Source organism: Caloenas nicobarica, chromosome 1 (genome assembly GCF_036013445.1).
Source record: "Caloenas nicobarica isolate bCalNic1 chromosome 1, bCalNic1.hap1, whole genome shotgun sequence".
Taxonomy (NCBI): domain Eukaryota; kingdom Metazoa; phylum Chordata; class Aves; order Columbiformes; family Columbidae; genus Caloenas; species Caloenas nicobarica.
In genome coordinates, this window is record NC_088245.1 from 129,113,569 (window position 1) to 129,132,661 (window position 19,093).

The 19,093-nt window shown below is 37.2% G+C and overlaps 1 protein-coding gene across 1 annotated transcript in view; it reads right to left on the reverse strand.

Moving 5' to 3' along the window:
* The window catches only part of NCAM2 (neural cell adhesion molecule 2), a gene marked incomplete at its 5' end in the record, with an annotated part of 293,764 nt that overhangs the window by 138,176 nt on the left and 136,495 nt on the right, over positions 1-19,093 (reverse strand). Inside the window, 2 exons of the mRNA XM_065641537.1 lie at positions 843-1,049; positions 1,795-1,869. Of these exons, the coding sequence (XP_065497609.1) occupies positions 843-1,049; positions 1,795-1,869 (282 nt within the window). The remainder of the gene's footprint in view (positions 1-842; positions 1,050-1,794; positions 1,870-19,093) is intronic.

Below are 19,093 nucleotides of genomic sequence, written 5' to 3' on the forward strand. Positions count from 1 at the left end.
GCAGTGCTTTATGATTCTACTCTGTATTTTCTGTCTCATTGCAATTCCTTAGAGTTCAGCCCATCCACAAACAAATTTTTAATGAATGTTAAAAAACAATTCTCCAACGAAAGTACAGAATAACTCAGCTGAAAGGCTGCTGGCATATGCCTCACGCTTTCACCAACAAAGACCTTGTCTTTTATCTTCACAGTGTACTTGTTTAATGTACTGCTTTTAATTTTTGATTGATCAAAATAATATAGTACAATGTAAAGTTATTTAACTAAATTAAAAAAAAAACCTCAGAGAATTTCTTACCACAATAGAATGCATTTACTTTTCAAATATACTCCTCAATTAGTTGTTGACAGTTGAAATGCTTAGCACATTAAGCTTCCATGTTTTATGGCAAAATTTCATTACAAGGCCAAGGAAAAGAAAAGACTGACATAAAAATAACTAATTCATTCTAAACTCCACTTTTTAAATGACATATAGTGCACTTCCTGCACTTTTGTTTATGCATATATTTTTAATAGGTTGTAGATGTATTTGTATCAAGAATTAGGTTGACTTAAGTTTTTTCTCATATTTCCTCTTTCCCATGAAGGCCATACAGCACACCCACATAGGATGGCATTCTAAGATATGAAGCAAAAGTAATCTACAATATTACAAAGTGGCCATCCATTTCATTTATATGTTCCTCATAATATCTATTAACTAAACTGTAGGAGATTCAGTGATTTGGAAGATAAGGTTCAGAGCCTGGGAAGATATTTTGATACACTCCACTTTCTCAATAGCAGTGGCTTTTAAAACATAGTCCTTCATTTGTTAATTTCTAATATTTTACTTACGATAAATTTCCAAAACAACAGTAGCTTCTTGAGTTTGTCCTTTAGCATCTGTTGCTTGACACCGATATATACCAGCATCTTCTATATCTGCATTATAAATGGTTAGACGTGATCGAACACCTTCTTTCTGAACAACCACTCTTTGACTGGAAACAATCTTCTCTCCTTGTGGGTTGTACCAGTCTATGTTGTCAGGCTCACCAATGGCTACAAACAAAAGAAAAAACAATCCAACATTAGAAGTTCGGGCAGACAGTATGCAACACATATGCCTACCCAATGCACAATGTCTATGCAATGTCAGAGAATTGCTAAATTATGAGAGTTGTGAGAAAGTCTATAGAAAGATAAGCAAGGCAAATCTGTACGCAGATGTATGATTGTTGAGAAAGGATAACTAATAGCTCAAGGATTCAAGAAGGAAACATAAACCACAGAAAGGTATGAAGTCTTAAAGGAAAGAAACAGGATGTTCAGCAGTCACTGAATCAACAGGTCAAGTCATCAGTCAGTTGGGTTGTCAGTGTAGTCAGGCCATGTATCATTGTCAGTGGAAGATGGCAACTCAGAAACATCAAGCATCCACATCAGGCACCTGCAAATGCAAACCCTTCTCCTCCTGACTGATATCTGCCTCACCAGAAAAGACTCTTTGGGTGTCTTATTAGGTCGGAAAGGATACTGAAGAAGCATTCTAACAGATATAAATTACCTGTACTGACACAGACAATTCAAATTGAGTGACTCAGAGTCTGAAATATATAGTTTATAGACTAGAAATGTGAAGCCAGTGAAGATCTATTATTTATCAGAATTCTCACAAGTCAATATGAACACAGAAAAATATGCTAATTTAAGTTAATATTGTGAATCAATTAATTCAGTTTCAAATTATGTGGAAGCTTGAAAATCTAAGAAAAAATACATACTTAGAAGTAAAATTAATACATACCTGTGCATGTGAAGAATTTGGATTCACCCACACTGAGCTCAACTTTGCTAAGTGAAATTGTAACTTGAAGTAGAGCTGAAAAAGATAAAGTAGGTTGTGAATAAATTTTGGTATTTATCAGTTTAAATTTTATATTTTCAGGTTTTGTATTTTCTCATTCTATACCACAGAACTTGTTCAACAAGTCTGAGAAGTTTCAGCTAAGCATTGTAGCTTTTGAACTGAATTATATAGAGAGGTAGAGAAAACAATAAAAATAAAGATGTTACATGAAGTATAACAGCCTCACATCCCAAAACTGAGGACGAAATTAAAGAAGTAAAAGAGACAGATCCAAAAACTCAATGAGAATAAAGCGAATGGGAACACTCAGCATAGACCAACCAAGGGTAAATCATGCCTGACCAACCCCACTGCCTTCTAGGATAAAATGTTTACCTTTGTGGATGAAGGAAGAAGAGTGGGTGCTAATTACCTTGATTTTATCAAGGCTTCTGACACTGCCTCCCACAATATTCTTGTATTCAAGTGTATTGGGTATAACGAGCAATATTTTGGTAGCAGGGGATGGTTAAAGGGGTGATTTCTGTGGGACGTCGGTCAGGCTTTGAGCTGTGACAGACACAGGCAGTTCTAGCTGGCTCCACAACAGCCCCACTGTAGGACATAGTGGAGCTGGTTGGAAGAATTTGTGGCACCTCACAGAACACCAAGACAGAGGAATAAGAAGGCTAGAACAACAGGAGGTGCTCCATGGCACAGTTGGTAACACCCCTAGAGAGACTGCAGCCCATGCCAGAGAAGTTGAATGCCCATAGGTCTGTGGCCTGTGGATAACCCACAATGAAACAGAGGAAATGAGTCAGGCAGAAGGAGCAGTGGAAAAAAAACACTAAGAAAGAAGGAATGGCAGAAAGAAACCACTATGTCCTCATCCCAATCTCTGCAACACCCATCACTTCACTGAATGGAGTGTGATCACGCATTGATGGTGGTAACAAGGGGAGTGGAGACTAGGAATAGGCAAGGAGAGGTATCTGAAACCTGGGAAACGGAAAGAAAGGTGTTTTCCCTAAGTGTGTAAGTTCCCAGTACCCAAATCAGTAATCGAATGTTTATGCTAATGGTTGATACATAGAGTTAAATTCCCCAACTAGATTCTGTTTTGCCCACAACAGTTATTTGCCACTGATTTTCCTGTCTTTACCTTGACCCATGAGTTTTCTCATTCCCAGTATTTTCCTGTTTTCATCCCTATCTTGCTGGGGGTGGGGGAATGAGCAAGTGGTTGTGGGTGTTTGGCTGCCACCTGAAGCCAACCCACCACACCACATTAGGGTGTTACAGTTTGGACAGCCAGGCTGGTAAAAACCTAGTTGGATGGCTAGACTTAGAATGCAGCAGCTAGTAGGTCGTATATGTTACCTGGAGACCAGTAACGAGGGGGCTATTGTAAGGTTCTGTCCTGCTTAACACCTTTATCAATGGCATGACATAGACTGAAAGGTCATTGACATAGACTGAAAAGAATGTATCAACAGAAACATGATAAAATTCAATAAGGATAAATGCTAAATTCTGCACCTGTGAGGGAATAACCTGCGGGGAGTTATACAACTGGTAAGGAGACGTTGGGGAGAGCCAGTGTTGTTCAATCTGTAGAGAGAGCACTGCAGGGGAACCTAACAGTCACCCTCCCATATCTATGTGGAATTCATCAAGACAGAACCAGGCCCTTCACAATGGTGTACAGCAAATAGATGAAAGACAAGTTGAAACAAGAGAGGTTCGGGCTGAGCACAAAGAACAGCTTTTTTATTATGTGGACTGTCAGAAAATGAAGCAGACTGCCCAGAAAGACTATGCAATCTCTGTTCTTTCAGGTTTCAAGAGGCGACTGGATAAAGCCTTAAACAATTCAATCTGTCTTTGTAACTGATCCAGCTTTAAGCAGGTTGGACTAGAGACCTTCTTGAGTCCCTTCCACCTGGAACTATCCTGTGGTCCCATGACCTTATGAATGAACTACCCAACACAGGCAGTATTACTGGTGAAGGGCTTATTTATGCAAAATCATTATGTACTCTTCAACAATCACAATTTCAGCATTATCATCACCCTAAGTAGCTGTAGCTCTTTAACATCGATTACCTTACAAAACTGGACAATAAACATTTCTGAACCAATAACAAGGATAAAAAGAGTCATGTTAATTTCAAGCTCTAATCAAGACAGAAAAAGTCAGGACTAATTTTTTAGACAAGAAAATATCTAATTTTTCATTCAGTGTTATAAGTAGTAGAGAACTGGGACATACCTGAAGTTTAAAAAATATTGTTTCAAGAATCTGGGGTTTTCAGTCTTGAAATATAACAATTATGGTTTATTCTGTGTATGTGGAAATATTTCACCTTTCTGAAAACTGTAACACAAAGTTCAGTGTAATACTGACTGTCCCATGCCCACTAGATTACTTCTGTGTAATTGGTATGGAAGTCCAACAGGACAAACATCTCTAGAGGAGGGGAGGTATTAGATTTCGAACTAAATTTTCGGTGTGACAAATTTTATCCATGAATACCTTAGAACTGTAAAACCTGCTAAACCCACAATTGTTCAGTTCTGTTTATAGTAAAAATTAAAGATGAGCACAGAAACAACAATTATCTAAAGAGTATTCCATACATATTAATGCAGCGACTATTTCAATTAAGGGAAAAGTGTCATGAAATAGATTTGCTGTTAATTGATTAATTTCATGTTATCAGCCTGGATAAGTAAGAATTAGACCAGAATTTAATTTTTTGTTCAATACTCATATGAAAGGCCAAACCAGGCAATGAAAACTGAAAATGACTTCAGTATCAGGCTACCAAACTAAATTTAACAGAACTAAGTATTTTCTACCAAAAAAACCCACCAACACCAAAAAAAACACACACACACAAAAACCCAAAGAAAAGAAACAAAAAAACCCAAACCAAAACAAACATCTGTACAGTAAATAACATTTTACATGAGATGTCCTGAATTGTGGATACTTTTTTGAGGAAATCATCACAATTGAACTTACTCCTTAAAAAAAAAATATATATATATATATGTATATATATATAGACCCTGCATCCCATGAGAAAATAGCTAAGAATGAAAACCACAAAAAGCTCCGAAGAACACATCCTGCTTCAGGCAAAACTAAATATCTGTGTGTACTATGTTCACTAACATCAACACTTGTCAGCCCATAAAGACTGTCAGGAAGAGGGTGTGACTGGCTAGAGGTGAGGAAGAAACTGAAGCGGACTATAAAAATGTTGAATCTAGTACCAGAACAGGTACTAGCACTATTCTTATTGTAATAGCAAGGAACACAGTGAAGGCTCCTTTAGGACACATGTAGCACTGTCAGAGAAAGAGACTAATGTGCTTGTTCTCATCTGTGGTCTTTATGTCCATGGTTCCAGAAGCAAAGGACAAGCTTAAGTATTGGAAAGGAAGTGAGTTTCAGACAAAATTTTATTTTTGTTGTAATAAGCATCAGGAGTAATAAATCATCCAGGAGGCTACTCAAAACCTCACTTCTTTATTTGCCTGTCAGGATAAGCTTCACTTTAACCTCAGGACGCATAACTCATGGCTGGAAACCAAGGTGCTAGTAAATTCAGAAGTTGAGGAATTTCAAGAGATTAGAGCCTGGAAAATTTATTTCAAATCACAGACTCACTTTTAGGTCCTATGTCACCATTTGTCTAGTACTATATTTTTTTATAGAGTTTGTAGCCTTGTAGACTTGCTTCAAAAATGTACACGTTAGCATTTCAGCAGTACTGCTTCAAGGACAGTTTCACTGCACAGTTCCAATAACTAGTAACTGATGTTGAACTACGTAAATGTAACAAATTAAGTAATAAATGTCAGGTAGAATGTAAGGAACTGCATGATGAGAGATGAAAAGCAAAGTAAGAGAATACTTCTCCTTCATGAATGAACTAAATATTTGAGACTATAACACAGTTTTGGCAAAGGGTCGAACTCAATTCAAAATTCTTAGCATAAATGCAATTATAATCTCTGTGGAGACCTGCTAGCTACATCTCTGAAACTAAAAGGAAATAATATTTTCTATATATGGTACTTAAATACTTACAAAATAGAAAAATATAAGACTGTCTGTCTAATTTTTCCAGCCTCTTTTTCTTAGCTCTGCTTCATGTAAATAGAAAAATATTACTTCATGTGAAATACATTGAAAAATACTGCCCAAGTGATTAATCTAGCAATCTGAGTTTATTAGCTTGTCGGGCAAATAGTCAAGTACTACGCTAGGAGAAGACTCCTTTATGGATAGTAAAATATTGCAAAGAGACAACATATCCAGAAAGTTTTACATTATTTTCAAATTTATTTCAAGAGGAACTACATAGATGCATTAGGTTATTATAAGCTCTGATGAAGATGTCACACAATGTGCACACAGTTCAGGTTATTGCTGTACACTATCAGCTAATGCATTAATATAAAAGGGAGTTGATTGTACCAGACTGGTCCGAAGGTCTTCGAACACACAGATGAATGCTTATTTTATCAGGTCAGTGAGGATGACAAAACATTCAAGTCAGTAGGGACTGTGTCTAGGTATGTTAAAACAAGCCCAGTAATGAATAGTAGCTTCTTCATAGATCTGACAAAATACTGCTTCTTCTCATGTTTCTAAGGATATTACCTAACTATCTATAACTGAAAAAAAAAAATATATATAGAGAGAGATTTTTAAATAAAGGCAAGATCTAGAAGATCCGTTCAGTTAGAACACAGTGGAGTGTAATGCTACCATAGTAGAGGTGTTCTGGGAAAAAGTGAAGTCAGTCAGTGCTTCACTGAGTCTTCCATACATGTGCAATTTTATAACAAAAAAAAAAAAGCACTATTAGCAGTAGGTGATATAACCAATCCCTTCCCTTTTGATCATAGTAATTATAAAATAATTATTATCAGTTGTACTACACTAAGAGGATTCCGTCAAATTATTCCTCAATGGGTTTGAAATTCACTTACGAAATAAGAATAATAATAAGAGGTCCATTTGTTCTGTTAAATATGGAGACAGATTACTCTGTTCATAAGACCTAATATTTAGTAGACTAACTGATTTCAGTCCCATTTGCACAAGTACCCTTCACATTTCAGAACTACCCTCACAAACCTGTCATGGCTCTGTCTCCCCAGATGATGACCTAATGCAGCAGAAGTGAGGTGTCATCAGTGAGAACTTAGAAAAAGTGTAAGTCACTCACATATGTATGTCTATTGTCACTTAGCAATATATCAAAACACATTAAATGTGTATACTATATAAATGGATATTTAAAACATATATATAACATATATATATAAGATATATAAGATACTGAAAAGGAGACAATATTTGAATAAAATATGAGAAAAATATTAGGTAAAGCTCTGCTCAAAATAGTGACTCCATCAGCGGCTCCTTGACAATTCCATTTCTTAAAAAAAAATCCACTCAAACCCTCCAAAAACCAGAAAAGCTTCTTTTTGCTTGTATTGAAAGGTATGACACCAAGCAGACACGAAGAATCAAAACATATCATATTCTGCCCATGTTTCCACAATGCAATACATTTTAGAATTTACTTTTGAGCAAGAAGACAGCACTCTACTATGGAGGGGTCTTTCTACACCTGTTGGGCTGCAAACCCACTGAAAGGGAGAGGGTAATGTGAAGGCAGTGAAGAGGAAAGGACACAGCTTTGAAAACAAAACAAGGCTTGGGACCAACATGGAACTAAGGAGAGGAGTGACAGCTACAGAAGATAATTTGGATGGCTTTTGCAGTGGCTTCCAAGAAAAACAAGTAGGGTACAAGATATAGCTGAGAGAAGGACTTTATTCTTTGTGAAGGTCCTAATTCTCTTTAGCATAGGTTCTCTAACCATAGTTACAACCTGTAATGCTTTGCCTTCATGCAGTAAACTTACCTGGGTGATGTGGTTTTGCTTTTAGTAAATGACTACACTTAGTATTTAACATGCTTAGAAAACTTGGCTTCATTATTCTTGAGCAGAAGAAATTAGTAAATTTTTAATTGGCATCAAACTCAATCCCAGAACAACCATTGACCCAGTTACTCTTTTTTTCCCTTTATTATGCAGGCTTCTGAGAATATTATCTTTAAATTCACTGATTCCCAGATAAAAGTGAATGGGCTTTGAATGAAAATTACACTAACACAATCCTTGCAGAAGTGGATTCTCTCTTAAATTTCTATTATTTTCTAGTTTTGAACAGAAATTAACAGAAATTATTAAATGTACACCGAACTTGTTAAGTATCTGTTCAAGGGCATTTTACCTTAGGGAAAATGCCCTTTTAGGTTTTGTTTTGTTTCTAAATCTCAGTAAGTTTTTTCTACTATTAATTCAGCAAAGTCAGAAATACAAAAACATTACGCAATCCATGAAGTTACAGTTTGGTAAGAGAAAGTCTGATTTCAGCTGTTTCCATGAGTAATCAAACAATCAGTAACCATACACCTCTGCCTTAAAGAATTCCATTAAAACGACAGTACAAACTAGAGCTGAACTAAACTCTGTTAAGGTGTTTGCTCTTCCATCACCAGACGGAAATAATGTTCAGAGATATCTTAAGTCACCTAAGGTACTATTTTTTTTTTCATAGACAATGAAGAAGACTCACACATTGTACACTTTTGTAGTAAGAATGGCATGCAGTGAGATGTTACACAAAAGATGACCACTAAAGCTAATGGTCACTATTACAATTATAATCATTAAACAGCAAACTCAAAACAAAATGCTAGAAAAAATAAGATTGTACCACATACTGTCACATCTCTTTTATATCCAAGTGAACTGCCTGTGGGGAAGAAATCCTATCATCTGCATACCCACTGAAAAGGAGATTATGTTCTTGTTGAATTTGTAAAGTCTACGAGACTTGCAGTGTTTAAAAACATCTCATACATTTGTAAACCTTCGGAAATAAAAATAACACTAAAGAATTTCTTTTCCTATGTGTGTGAATCTATAGTAAAAATTCAATCCAAACAGACTATTCAAACATAACTCACTCAACATATTATCATTTAAATGTACTTTTAGATGTTTTCTTTATTTGTTTTAGCAGTTTAATAAACTACATAAAGTTCATTCAGGCAGTATTCTGATATCCTGTGAGCATTATAACATTTTTTTTTATTTTTCTCTTATGAATAAAGATATATCAACTGGCCTAATTATAACCTGTCTTCCATTCAGTGGCCTTGAATCCTTGTCTGTGATTTGTTTTGTAGAAATATCTGAAAGACAAACTGCATCTGCAAAGCCAAGAAACAAAAATGTAAATTCTATGGGGGCTGGTGGCTGGTTATTGTTCAACTTTTTAGTGGGCAGGCTACTACTAAATCATAACATACCACTTCTCGAAGGTATGACGATACTGAGAGATGTTAGTTACATTTTTAATTGCTTGACATCAAGTTTCATGATTAATTAAGTAGTTCAGTATAACTGAACTTTCAATTTCATCACATTAGCATTAATTTGGATTTGTCAGTAAGAAACAAAGGCCTGATATAAAGTTCTAAGGTTTTATCTGAAACATTAGGGATTCCTTTTCAAATTTCCATCTTATAGAATAGATAGTGGTTTATTTTTAGGTAGACAAAACACCCTTTGTGCCATCATTAATTCATTTCCTACATCTGTGTCATTTTCCCTGATGAGAAGAGTTAGAAGTCAGAGAAAGTCCAAACTGCCTTCTGGGGCATAACGGACGTCATAGGGGTGAAATGCATGATGAAAGAGAACCAACATGATCCTGCTTTGTGCAACAATGGCACAAACACTGAAGCATAATCAGAAAATCCTCTGTTATAAATTATTTTCCATGATACTTGCAGCAGAAAAAGTAAAATAGATAAGCTATTAATATCTGAGCAGAGACAGTATAGAACTATAAAACAGGACATTGCTTAAACAAAGTCTGCGTGTTACAACTCTATTTGCAAGACTTATCTCAAACAGAAGTTACTCAGTACTGCCCCTGCACCCCCAACTCAAGCAATCTACAGCTTAGGAATAAAATATATAAGTGTAAACATTGTGAGTTTTATCGAGACTTCCAGGTAGGTTGATATTGGGAGCTCAGCTCTCTCAAGAGATGGGTTAATGATTTAAATATTCAAATATAGATTTACAAGATCAACCTTATTTAGTTTTAATCAATGTTTAATCCATATGAACATTTTCTAGTCATGCCATAGTAGCTTATCACAGAAAATCAAGATTAAAAGATATCCAAACTAAAACAAAACAAATAAAAATCAAGATACCTAACTTTATTCACTTCAAGTCTGGTTTTAGCAAGAACAATTTTCTGTAAGTGAAATGCATGAACTTTGGAAGACTTCAGCTATAAAACGGGTTCATTCATGCATGAGATAATACAGATATTTAATCTTACTTAAGCTATTTCAGCTAAATTCAGTAGAACTTATGAATGGAGAGAACAGTCAAGTTTAAAATTCATGACTTAACACAATATTAAGCTATTTTAACTGTAGAGAAACACACTGAAGAATCTTTATCATATATTGATCTCATAAATAAATAAATATGTAGGAAAAAATAATATACCTACACTTTTCAAAGCTTAACACCGCCTTAACAAAATCTTCTCAATCCAAAAATGTTTCTTTTTGGCAGCAATAAACAGAAAGGAAAAGTATTTCAAGGGCCTATGGATTTTAAGAATCATGCTTCCCAAACTGAAAATTATGTAGTCAGTTAATTCTCGATTTCATAATTTCTCCTACATTCAACATAGAATCTTCTAAAAACCAAAAGTACATCAATAAAAATAAACCTGAAAAATTAGCATCTTAATCTTCAACGTGACAGTTTGTAAGTAACAGTAAGCTAGGATTTTTTTAATGTAATCTAAAATTGATTTAATAAAAGTTGCAAAACTTAAAAGCTTTTAGGCAAAGAGAGTGATGCAAGCTGACTACAAAACATTAGAAAAAAGCATTTCCCTTAATAAACAGAAATCATTGATCATAGAGCTGTTAGTATTTAGTTGAACATGAATATTTTTAATCTCAATAAATTGAAAATGCATTTTAATATATAATCTCCTCTCACCTACTGTTATGAAATGATGGTACAGGCCTTCACAAGAAGCACTTCATAAAACTATATCCTAGGGACACAGTCTCTATCACAGATGTGCTGCAACTTCAAGACACCTCTCACCTACGTGGAGAGGCTGAGAGCGCTGGGACTGTTCAGCCTGGAGCAAGGAAAGCTCAGAGGGATCTTACTAATATGTGCAAACACCTGATGGGCAAGCAAAGATAAGGGAGCCAGGCTCTTCTCAGTGGTGCCCAGTGACAGAAGTGGCAATAGGCACAAACGCAAATACAGGATATTCCATTTAAACATAAGAAAACACTTTTTATTTTTTTTACTGTGAGAGTGGTCAGACATTGGAACCAGTTGCCCAGAACAGTTGCTGATTCTTCATCCCTAGAGATATTAAAAACTTGACTGGACATGGCCCTGAGCAACCTGCTCTGGCTGACCCTGCTCTGAGAAGCGGGTTGGACCAGGTGATCTCCAGAGGCACCTTCCTGCTTCAGCAGGTCCATGTGAGTCAGTGTGATCTTTCTTACTTAAAAATCTACCTTGCTGTCCCCATGGTCCACTGGACAGTCTTTTATTATAGAACAGCAAATCAAAGACAATACAAAGAAAAACTAACTTGAGTGACATTTATCCAGGACTGTAAACTTTATCTTAAAGCCACAAACCTTATAAATGTTGCTAAAGAGAAGCACTCATGCTATAAGAGTGCCTCGTATTTCCTCATTATATTTAATTTGGGTTTTGCTGAGGCAGAAACTTTTGAAAATTGCATTTCTCCATTGCTGCTTGGTAGTCAGCACGAGTTTGATAACATGCCAAAACAGTAACTGAACATGGACACCCTAACTGAAAAGTACATTCATATTGCCTTCAGAACAGCAGCAGAAAACATGGGACTTGGACCAGAAGCTAGAAAGAAAGCCAAGCTGAATCACTGTCAAAATTCTTTCTTCAAAATCAGCTAATAGCCTAAGTAGTCCTTCAAATTGCAGAGGAGTACTGGACTAAGGCAGCATTCTTTCTAAGTACTTGGCCTTTATAACTTAAATCCAAACAACACATCTCTCAAACTTAAGCCGAAGGTTGTATGCGGTGCTTCTGTTGAATGCTGAACACAGTAATGCTTCAAATGATCATAAAACCAATTCAACATCACTAATCTAACAAAATGAGGAAAAGAAACAATACTGGAATCATCTTTCTGCACCAACAGGCATAGCATTAGGAAGGTTGTTCTGAGTCGGGCAGACCCTGCGAGACCATTTCAAAATTATATCCTAAGGCCTGGACATCTCAAAATACCAGTTAATCAAGCAATGCTCCTTATGATTCTAATGAGTGGTATAAAACTTTGTGAAGAAGGGATTCCTCCATGTCTCATAGCAGGAACCAAGAGTTCACCCATTCTTAAACAATACACCACCCATCCTTACAAAAATTCTACAGAGGACACATGCAATGTTTGTTTCTAATGCATAGTATATATTAAGAGATTTCTCTAGAAAGAAAATATGGTTGCTAAAAGACAGTACTCTAACAAAGATAAGGCAAGAAATCAGGCCACATAGTTATGAAAACAGTGTAATCTTGACTGATTTAAAAACAAGAGATCTTTGCAACAAAAGGTACAATCAATCCATTCTCCTCAACTCTCACCAGAAAAACAAAAAAACCTGAAATTAGCCTTTGAGTTCAAAAGATATTAGGTGAGATCAACAACTAGGTGGATGGCCAAATACAGCAACCATTGCAATTACATATAACTTGTCCTTTGGCACCTGTTGCTAAAAATGTAGTAATCTCCGTAAAATGTAACAGGAGGTGGCAATTAAGTTAAACCAGAACAATGTATAAACTAAAGTCAGCAACAGTAATAGCAGTATTCTCTTAATTACATCTTGAATAAAACACACTGAGTAATCAATGTCTCTGTAGCTGAACAGAAAGTATTTTAAACCTGATTCTAAGAACCTCTATACAAACAAATGCATTGGCTTTTCTCATGGATTTGTCTTCTTTTTCTTGTGAAAGGCAATACATCCTAAAATTAACTGTTTCAGACAAAACGACAGATCTAGCAAAAACATTTTGTGCCTCAAAAATCAGTTACAGTCTCTGTCAGGATGTTTCTTTAATACAAGTGTAAGGAGTTCATTCTCATTTCTTGGAACTGCATAATCAAATTGGACTATAAACTTCAACTGCACAAAACCCCACATTTTTAACTGTAGGAATTGACACAGAGATCGTGGAAATGTGACCCAAGGATGTCTGTTTGACCTCTCAAGAAAATGAATTAATAGCTCAAAGAGATCCATCATCCACTGCTCAAGTTTTTCATTATTACTATTGCATGCAAGACTTGAAAATATTATTTACAGGTTTGATCTTAAGAACAGAAATAATGTCTGCATCGGCCAACTAAGCTTCCTTACTTGTAGGATATGAGGAGGGGTTTGACCTTGATGAGAAAGGCCTGTGCCCTTGAAAAGCAGAAGGAGCAAGTTTTGAGAAAGCAACAGCAAAAAACAGGATGTAGTTCTGGAGTTGCAGCACTGTGTGGACAAAAGACTTTAACCAATACAGTGATAGAAGAATACAAACGATTGCAAGGCTTTACCCTATCAGCATAGCACTGATAGTGTGTGGACAGCAGAAAGAGCTATAAAGCATAGCAGTTTGTGTAAATAAAGGTTTTTGGTCTGTACCCTGCCAGAGTCCGTGTCTTCATCCTCCACAAATGGCGTCCAAACAGGGACTTAAATCACGGTAATGAGTGACCTGTGGAGGAGCCCAGCTGAACGACAAAGAGCAGCGGAACCAGAGAGCTGCAGTCCAGATGATTCATCACCAGATATAAGGTGAGCAGCTGGGAACATGAAAGGATGGGATCACAAATGTCCTCGGAGGAAAAGGTGATTGTGTGTATTTTTGTTAACATTTTGAATAAGAGAGGAACTATGAGGAGGGCGCCCTCCGCCTCTTGCTAGCATGGTAAAAAGCAAGGGACTTCCGACTGATTCAACGACAGCTTTTCAATTATTGATCTGGGAAAAAGTAGACGAACTTCTGTGGGAGGCAGCAACAAAAGAGGAGTCGACCGCTACCAGGGTCCTAATGACGTGGCGGTTGTTCAAAGACACTGCAATAGTTAAAATTGGATCGGGTGGCTACAGCAGCTGCAGCTGCTGCCACAGCGCCTGTGACTCTTGCAACTTGTGCAGCGCAGGCAGGCTCATGCAACGGTGTAGCAGAGCAAACGTTGGGAGAAAATGACAGAGTAGGTCCTCCATGGCCCACTGCCCCTCCATCAGCACCAGTGATAGACATACCGTCTGAGGTGCCACAACTCCCAGGGTTCGAGTCCCCCCACTCAGGTGCGACCAAGCCCACAAGAAAAGGACTTGATAGAGTGGGAGGATCCCATTCCCTGTCATGCACAGTCAATTAATTATGATCCTGCAGTGCATTGGCAATGCTTGACGGGGGCTTTGATGCAGCTACAGCACTTGCCTGCCCAGTGGTGGTGCGAGACCAAGGGCCAAATAAGTGGCAGCCCCTGAATTGGGAATTGATTAAGGAAGTGCGCAAAACTGTCATACAATATGATTTTATATCCCCATATGCACAGGGTTTGTTGAACACAATTATGAAGGGACACATAATGACTCCTTTTGATGTTAAACAGTTGGCAGAACTTATATTTACTCCTGCAGAAAATGTTTTGTTTATGTCTCACTGGAGAGATCTAAGTAATATAGCAGCTATAGATAATCTAGGATGAAATGATGGGGATCCATTGCAAGGGGCGGGTATCCCCCAACTCTTGGAAGAGACACCAATCGGCACACCACAATTACAGGCATGATTAGTTCCTGAAATTCTGAAGCAGTCAGCAGACCTTGCATATCAAGCTATTATAAAGGTGCCTGAAACTGGCAAAGCAGCCAAATCATTTACGACCATCAAACGGGGTCCCAGTGAGAATTACATGCAGTTTATTGGCTGTCTTCGAGAGGCCATCAATAAGCAGGTTGAAAACCTAGAAGTTAAGGAAGCACTGATATTGAAATTAGCAGTAGGTAATGCTAATGTTGACTGTCAACATGTTATCTGTGAGTTTTACAGTACACATTATGTGCTTCTGTGCATTGCCTTTCTGAAAACCAAGCAGTTTGTCAGGAATGTGAGTTAATTCTTTTACCGGTTGTTGTTACAGTTATTTCTTTGTGGTATTGTTTGTGTAAGTGCGCTGTAAGCCTTCTCCCCACTTCTCCCGCTCGTGCTGCAAGCAGCTCTGTGCTTCTGCCTCCTACCCCCCTCTTCTCATGGTTTTTACTTACGAGATGGGGCTGGGAATATCTGTTTTCAGCCATGTTCCTAAGGAATCAGTATTGGGAGGTGTTTTAAAACACAGGAAAGCACTTGGAAATATGAGGAAAGAGGATCTTATGAAATACTGTAATCAATGGTGACTGCTGTATAAGTTAGATGATTAGGAAAAGTGGCCAGAGAATGGAACCTTGAAGTATAACACTTTGTTGCAATTAATGTTGTTCTTAAAGTGAGAAGAGCAAGACAAAAATAAATCTCTGCAAAAGATCATTAAATCATTGCAGTTTTACAGGCAGAACGGTTTGAAATTCAACAAGCTGAGAGAGAATTAGCTGATAACAAACGAGTCACAGAAAACTTGCAGAATACTCTGCGAGATGCTTTTTATTATTAATCTGTTTCTTTGTAGGTACCTGTCTAAATGTATTACAGTTTTATAAGTCTTTGCCTGTTATATGGTACAGTAAGTTCACAGACTGTTAAATCAGGAGAATCCATGGATCCAAAACGTATATTTTGTGATGATACAAAAGACCATGAGTAATTTAGCTCTTTACTGCGTGAGTGTGGTGATACGGTTTTGCGTGCAATAGCTGTTACTTTTCTTTCTAGCATGCTAGTTTTAGTCCAGCATCCAGACTTGTGCAACTCTGTGATAGGCTGTGTCTCATCTTGGTGTACTAAATTTGGCTCTTGTGTATGCACATCGGATAAAGAATCCTGGTTTTGGGATAACAGTTGTAGCACCCCAGATGAGACACTAGTAAAAGCCTTGCCCAGTCCAGCTTACTAAGAACAGCAGGGGGCAGGTGCCAATTGGGCTCCAGCGCGCACTGACCTGTTTTGTCAGGGAGACCCAGTGGTACCTCTACCTGGCTGAGCAGTAAGCGGCTCAAAAGTGCAATGCTAAAATCAAGATATTGTCTTGAATAAGTGTAATTGTGATCCATTTGCATATTTGAACTTGGTATTTGGTTTGCGTATCTGAGCTCAGTATTTCAGTTTATATATATATTTGGTACCAAAAGAATTTTGTTTGGGGACATAATTACAAAATGGGAATGGGTTCCGCTACTGAAGTACCACCTTGCTCCCCCTTAGGATGCATCCTTACACATTAGAGTAACTTTGTGGGGGAATCCTCTGACAAAAGATAGTTGAAACAACATTGTATTCACTTGCGGCTTGAACTGGGATTCTGGATTATAGTGCTGTATTGCAATCAATGTTGTTCTGCAGAACTTTGGAAAAAATAGGATGAAGTACAGTACTGTAAGTTAACTTGCTCTTATTGTTATCTAATAATTTTGAGACCAGAAAAGGATTTAAGTTGTTAAACTCTGATTCGCATTGAATTTACATGCTAGTTGGAGATATGGGAAAGAAAACCAAATGGTATGATGGATGTGAACTTGGGAGAGGTTGTATTTAAAAGTTGCTAGAATATGAACTGATTTGAATCTAGGAAAATGGAAATAATGGAATGATGGTTTATATGCTGTTTATTGACATCTGTAAAAAATTGCAAGAAGTAAATGCGACTGAGGAACGCCACTATTGCTCAGCTAATTAGAATTGCATATAAAGTGTATAATAGCAGGAATGAAATGGAATAATAAAAAAGCAAAATATCCCAGGCCTGTTTTGTACAGCTTGAACATAAATTTCAGGCCTGTGTCAAATTGCAATATAAAGTTAGTTCATTGTAACCAAGGAGTCTGCCAGAGCCTCACAGCTCCCAATTGGTACCAGCAATTATGCCACCTGCGTGGCCTTGCCTGTACCTTAACTGCAGCAAGAAGAGAAAGAAAGAAAAAAAAAAAAATAGACGAACCTGACTGCTCGCTGCTGAAGCGGTGAAAGGGGGGCTTTATTTCCACACACTTCCCCCCTCACCTCCCCCCCCACCACAGCGATGTTGCTGCTGGAGAACTGTAATACTGAATGAAGGAGTCTGAGGGTGAAATTTAAAGGCATCCCCAGCGGATCCATAGTTCTAATGAAGCTGGGAAGTTAAACCACTTTTTTTTTTTTTTTTTTTTAAATAGACTTATTCTGTGGTAACTAGTTTTAAGAGACTTTTTAGTAAATTCGCCATGCTAGTTTTTGAAGTCATGGGAAAGAAAAAAAAGAAAGGCCATTTTTAGAAACCAATGGAATGCCAAATTTGGAACAAGGTTTTAACACTTGAATCCTTGTATTTGCCAGAAAGCCCTATACCTCTCTTAGGGCAAGATTTGTTAAGGAAATTGTAAGCTCAAATAATGTTTTCTGAGAATTCTGTTTAGTTGCATGACCCATAAGAAGATGCTTGGAAGGTGCAGAACTGTTTGCTGCAAGCAAGAAATCTCCAAGGAAATTTTGGATGGTGTATTTCCACTAGTACTGGCAGCCGAAGTAACAGTAAAGCCAACACTACACTGATAGAACTGAGACAAAACTGAAACGGGACTTCAATCCGGTAAGGAAAAACAATATCCAAACAACATGAAAGCCAAAATGGGGTTAGAGAATTTGACGAACAGCCCCACAATTTGCCAGCTCATTGTGAGTACTGCTGTGCAGCCTACATGTGAAGCATTCACAGAGGCTATAATATATCATTACATGGATGACATCTTAGTTTGTGCTGAACAATCTGATTATCTGCAGAGTGCGGTGACACACTTGCTTCAAGCTATGAAACTTTATGATTTACAAGTTGCACAGGAAAAAGTGCAGACTGTGCCTCCTTGGAAATATTTAGGCTGGATTTTAACAGAAACTATGATCAAAACACAGCCTTTGACAATTAATAATGACATTAAGACATTGAATGATTTACAGAAATTGCTAGGTACAATTAACTGGATACGGCCCATGCTTGGAATTTCTAACCATGAACTCCAGGATCTGTTTAATTTGCTAAAAGGAGATTCAGATTTAACATCTCCTCGCACTTTAATTCCACAAGCACAGAGAGAATTAGAGCTAGTAGCACACAAAATTACAAACTTACAGGCTGACTGCATTCGACTGGACTTGCAGATTTGTCTGTTTATAGTTACAACACAGAAACAACCTGTGGCTATTGTAGGACAGTATGATGAGAATGCAAAGAGACTGATATACTTGGAATGGATTTTTTTTTCCCAATTCTTTCTGTAAAACTATTACTCAGCTTCTAGAATTGACTGTTACTCAGATCAAAAAACGCAGAGAGCGGATTCTGGTCTTAATAGGCCATGATCCTTCTGTCATATATGTACCATTTGTGAAATCTGATTTTGATTTTTTTTTTATTCACAATCTATGCCCTTGTAAATTGCACTAGTCAATTTTCTTAACAGCATAGCTTTTGGCATGCCTAAATATAAATTGCTGCAGAATATGCACATCTTGACATCAGGCCACAGACCATACTTGTATTTCGTCCAGTCCCACATGCTCACACAGTTTTTGTTGATGGATCAAGGAAGTCTCATAAAGCTGTAGTGGTCTGGCATGAAGATAACAACTGGCATCATTCTATTAAAATTATTGATGGCTCAGCCCAATTAGTAGAACTTGGTGCAGCTTTACATTACTTAGAGCTTTTTAAGGAGGTACCTCTAAATTTGATTTGTGATTCTGAGTACATAGTCAAAGTCTTACCGTGCATCCCCTCCACCTTTCTTAAAGAAATCTCACAACAGCAGCTCTTTGAAATGTTTGTATCATTGTAAACTGCATTGCAGCTTTGCAGACACCCATTGTTTGTTACTCATGTACGGTCTTATACAACTTTACCAGGTCAC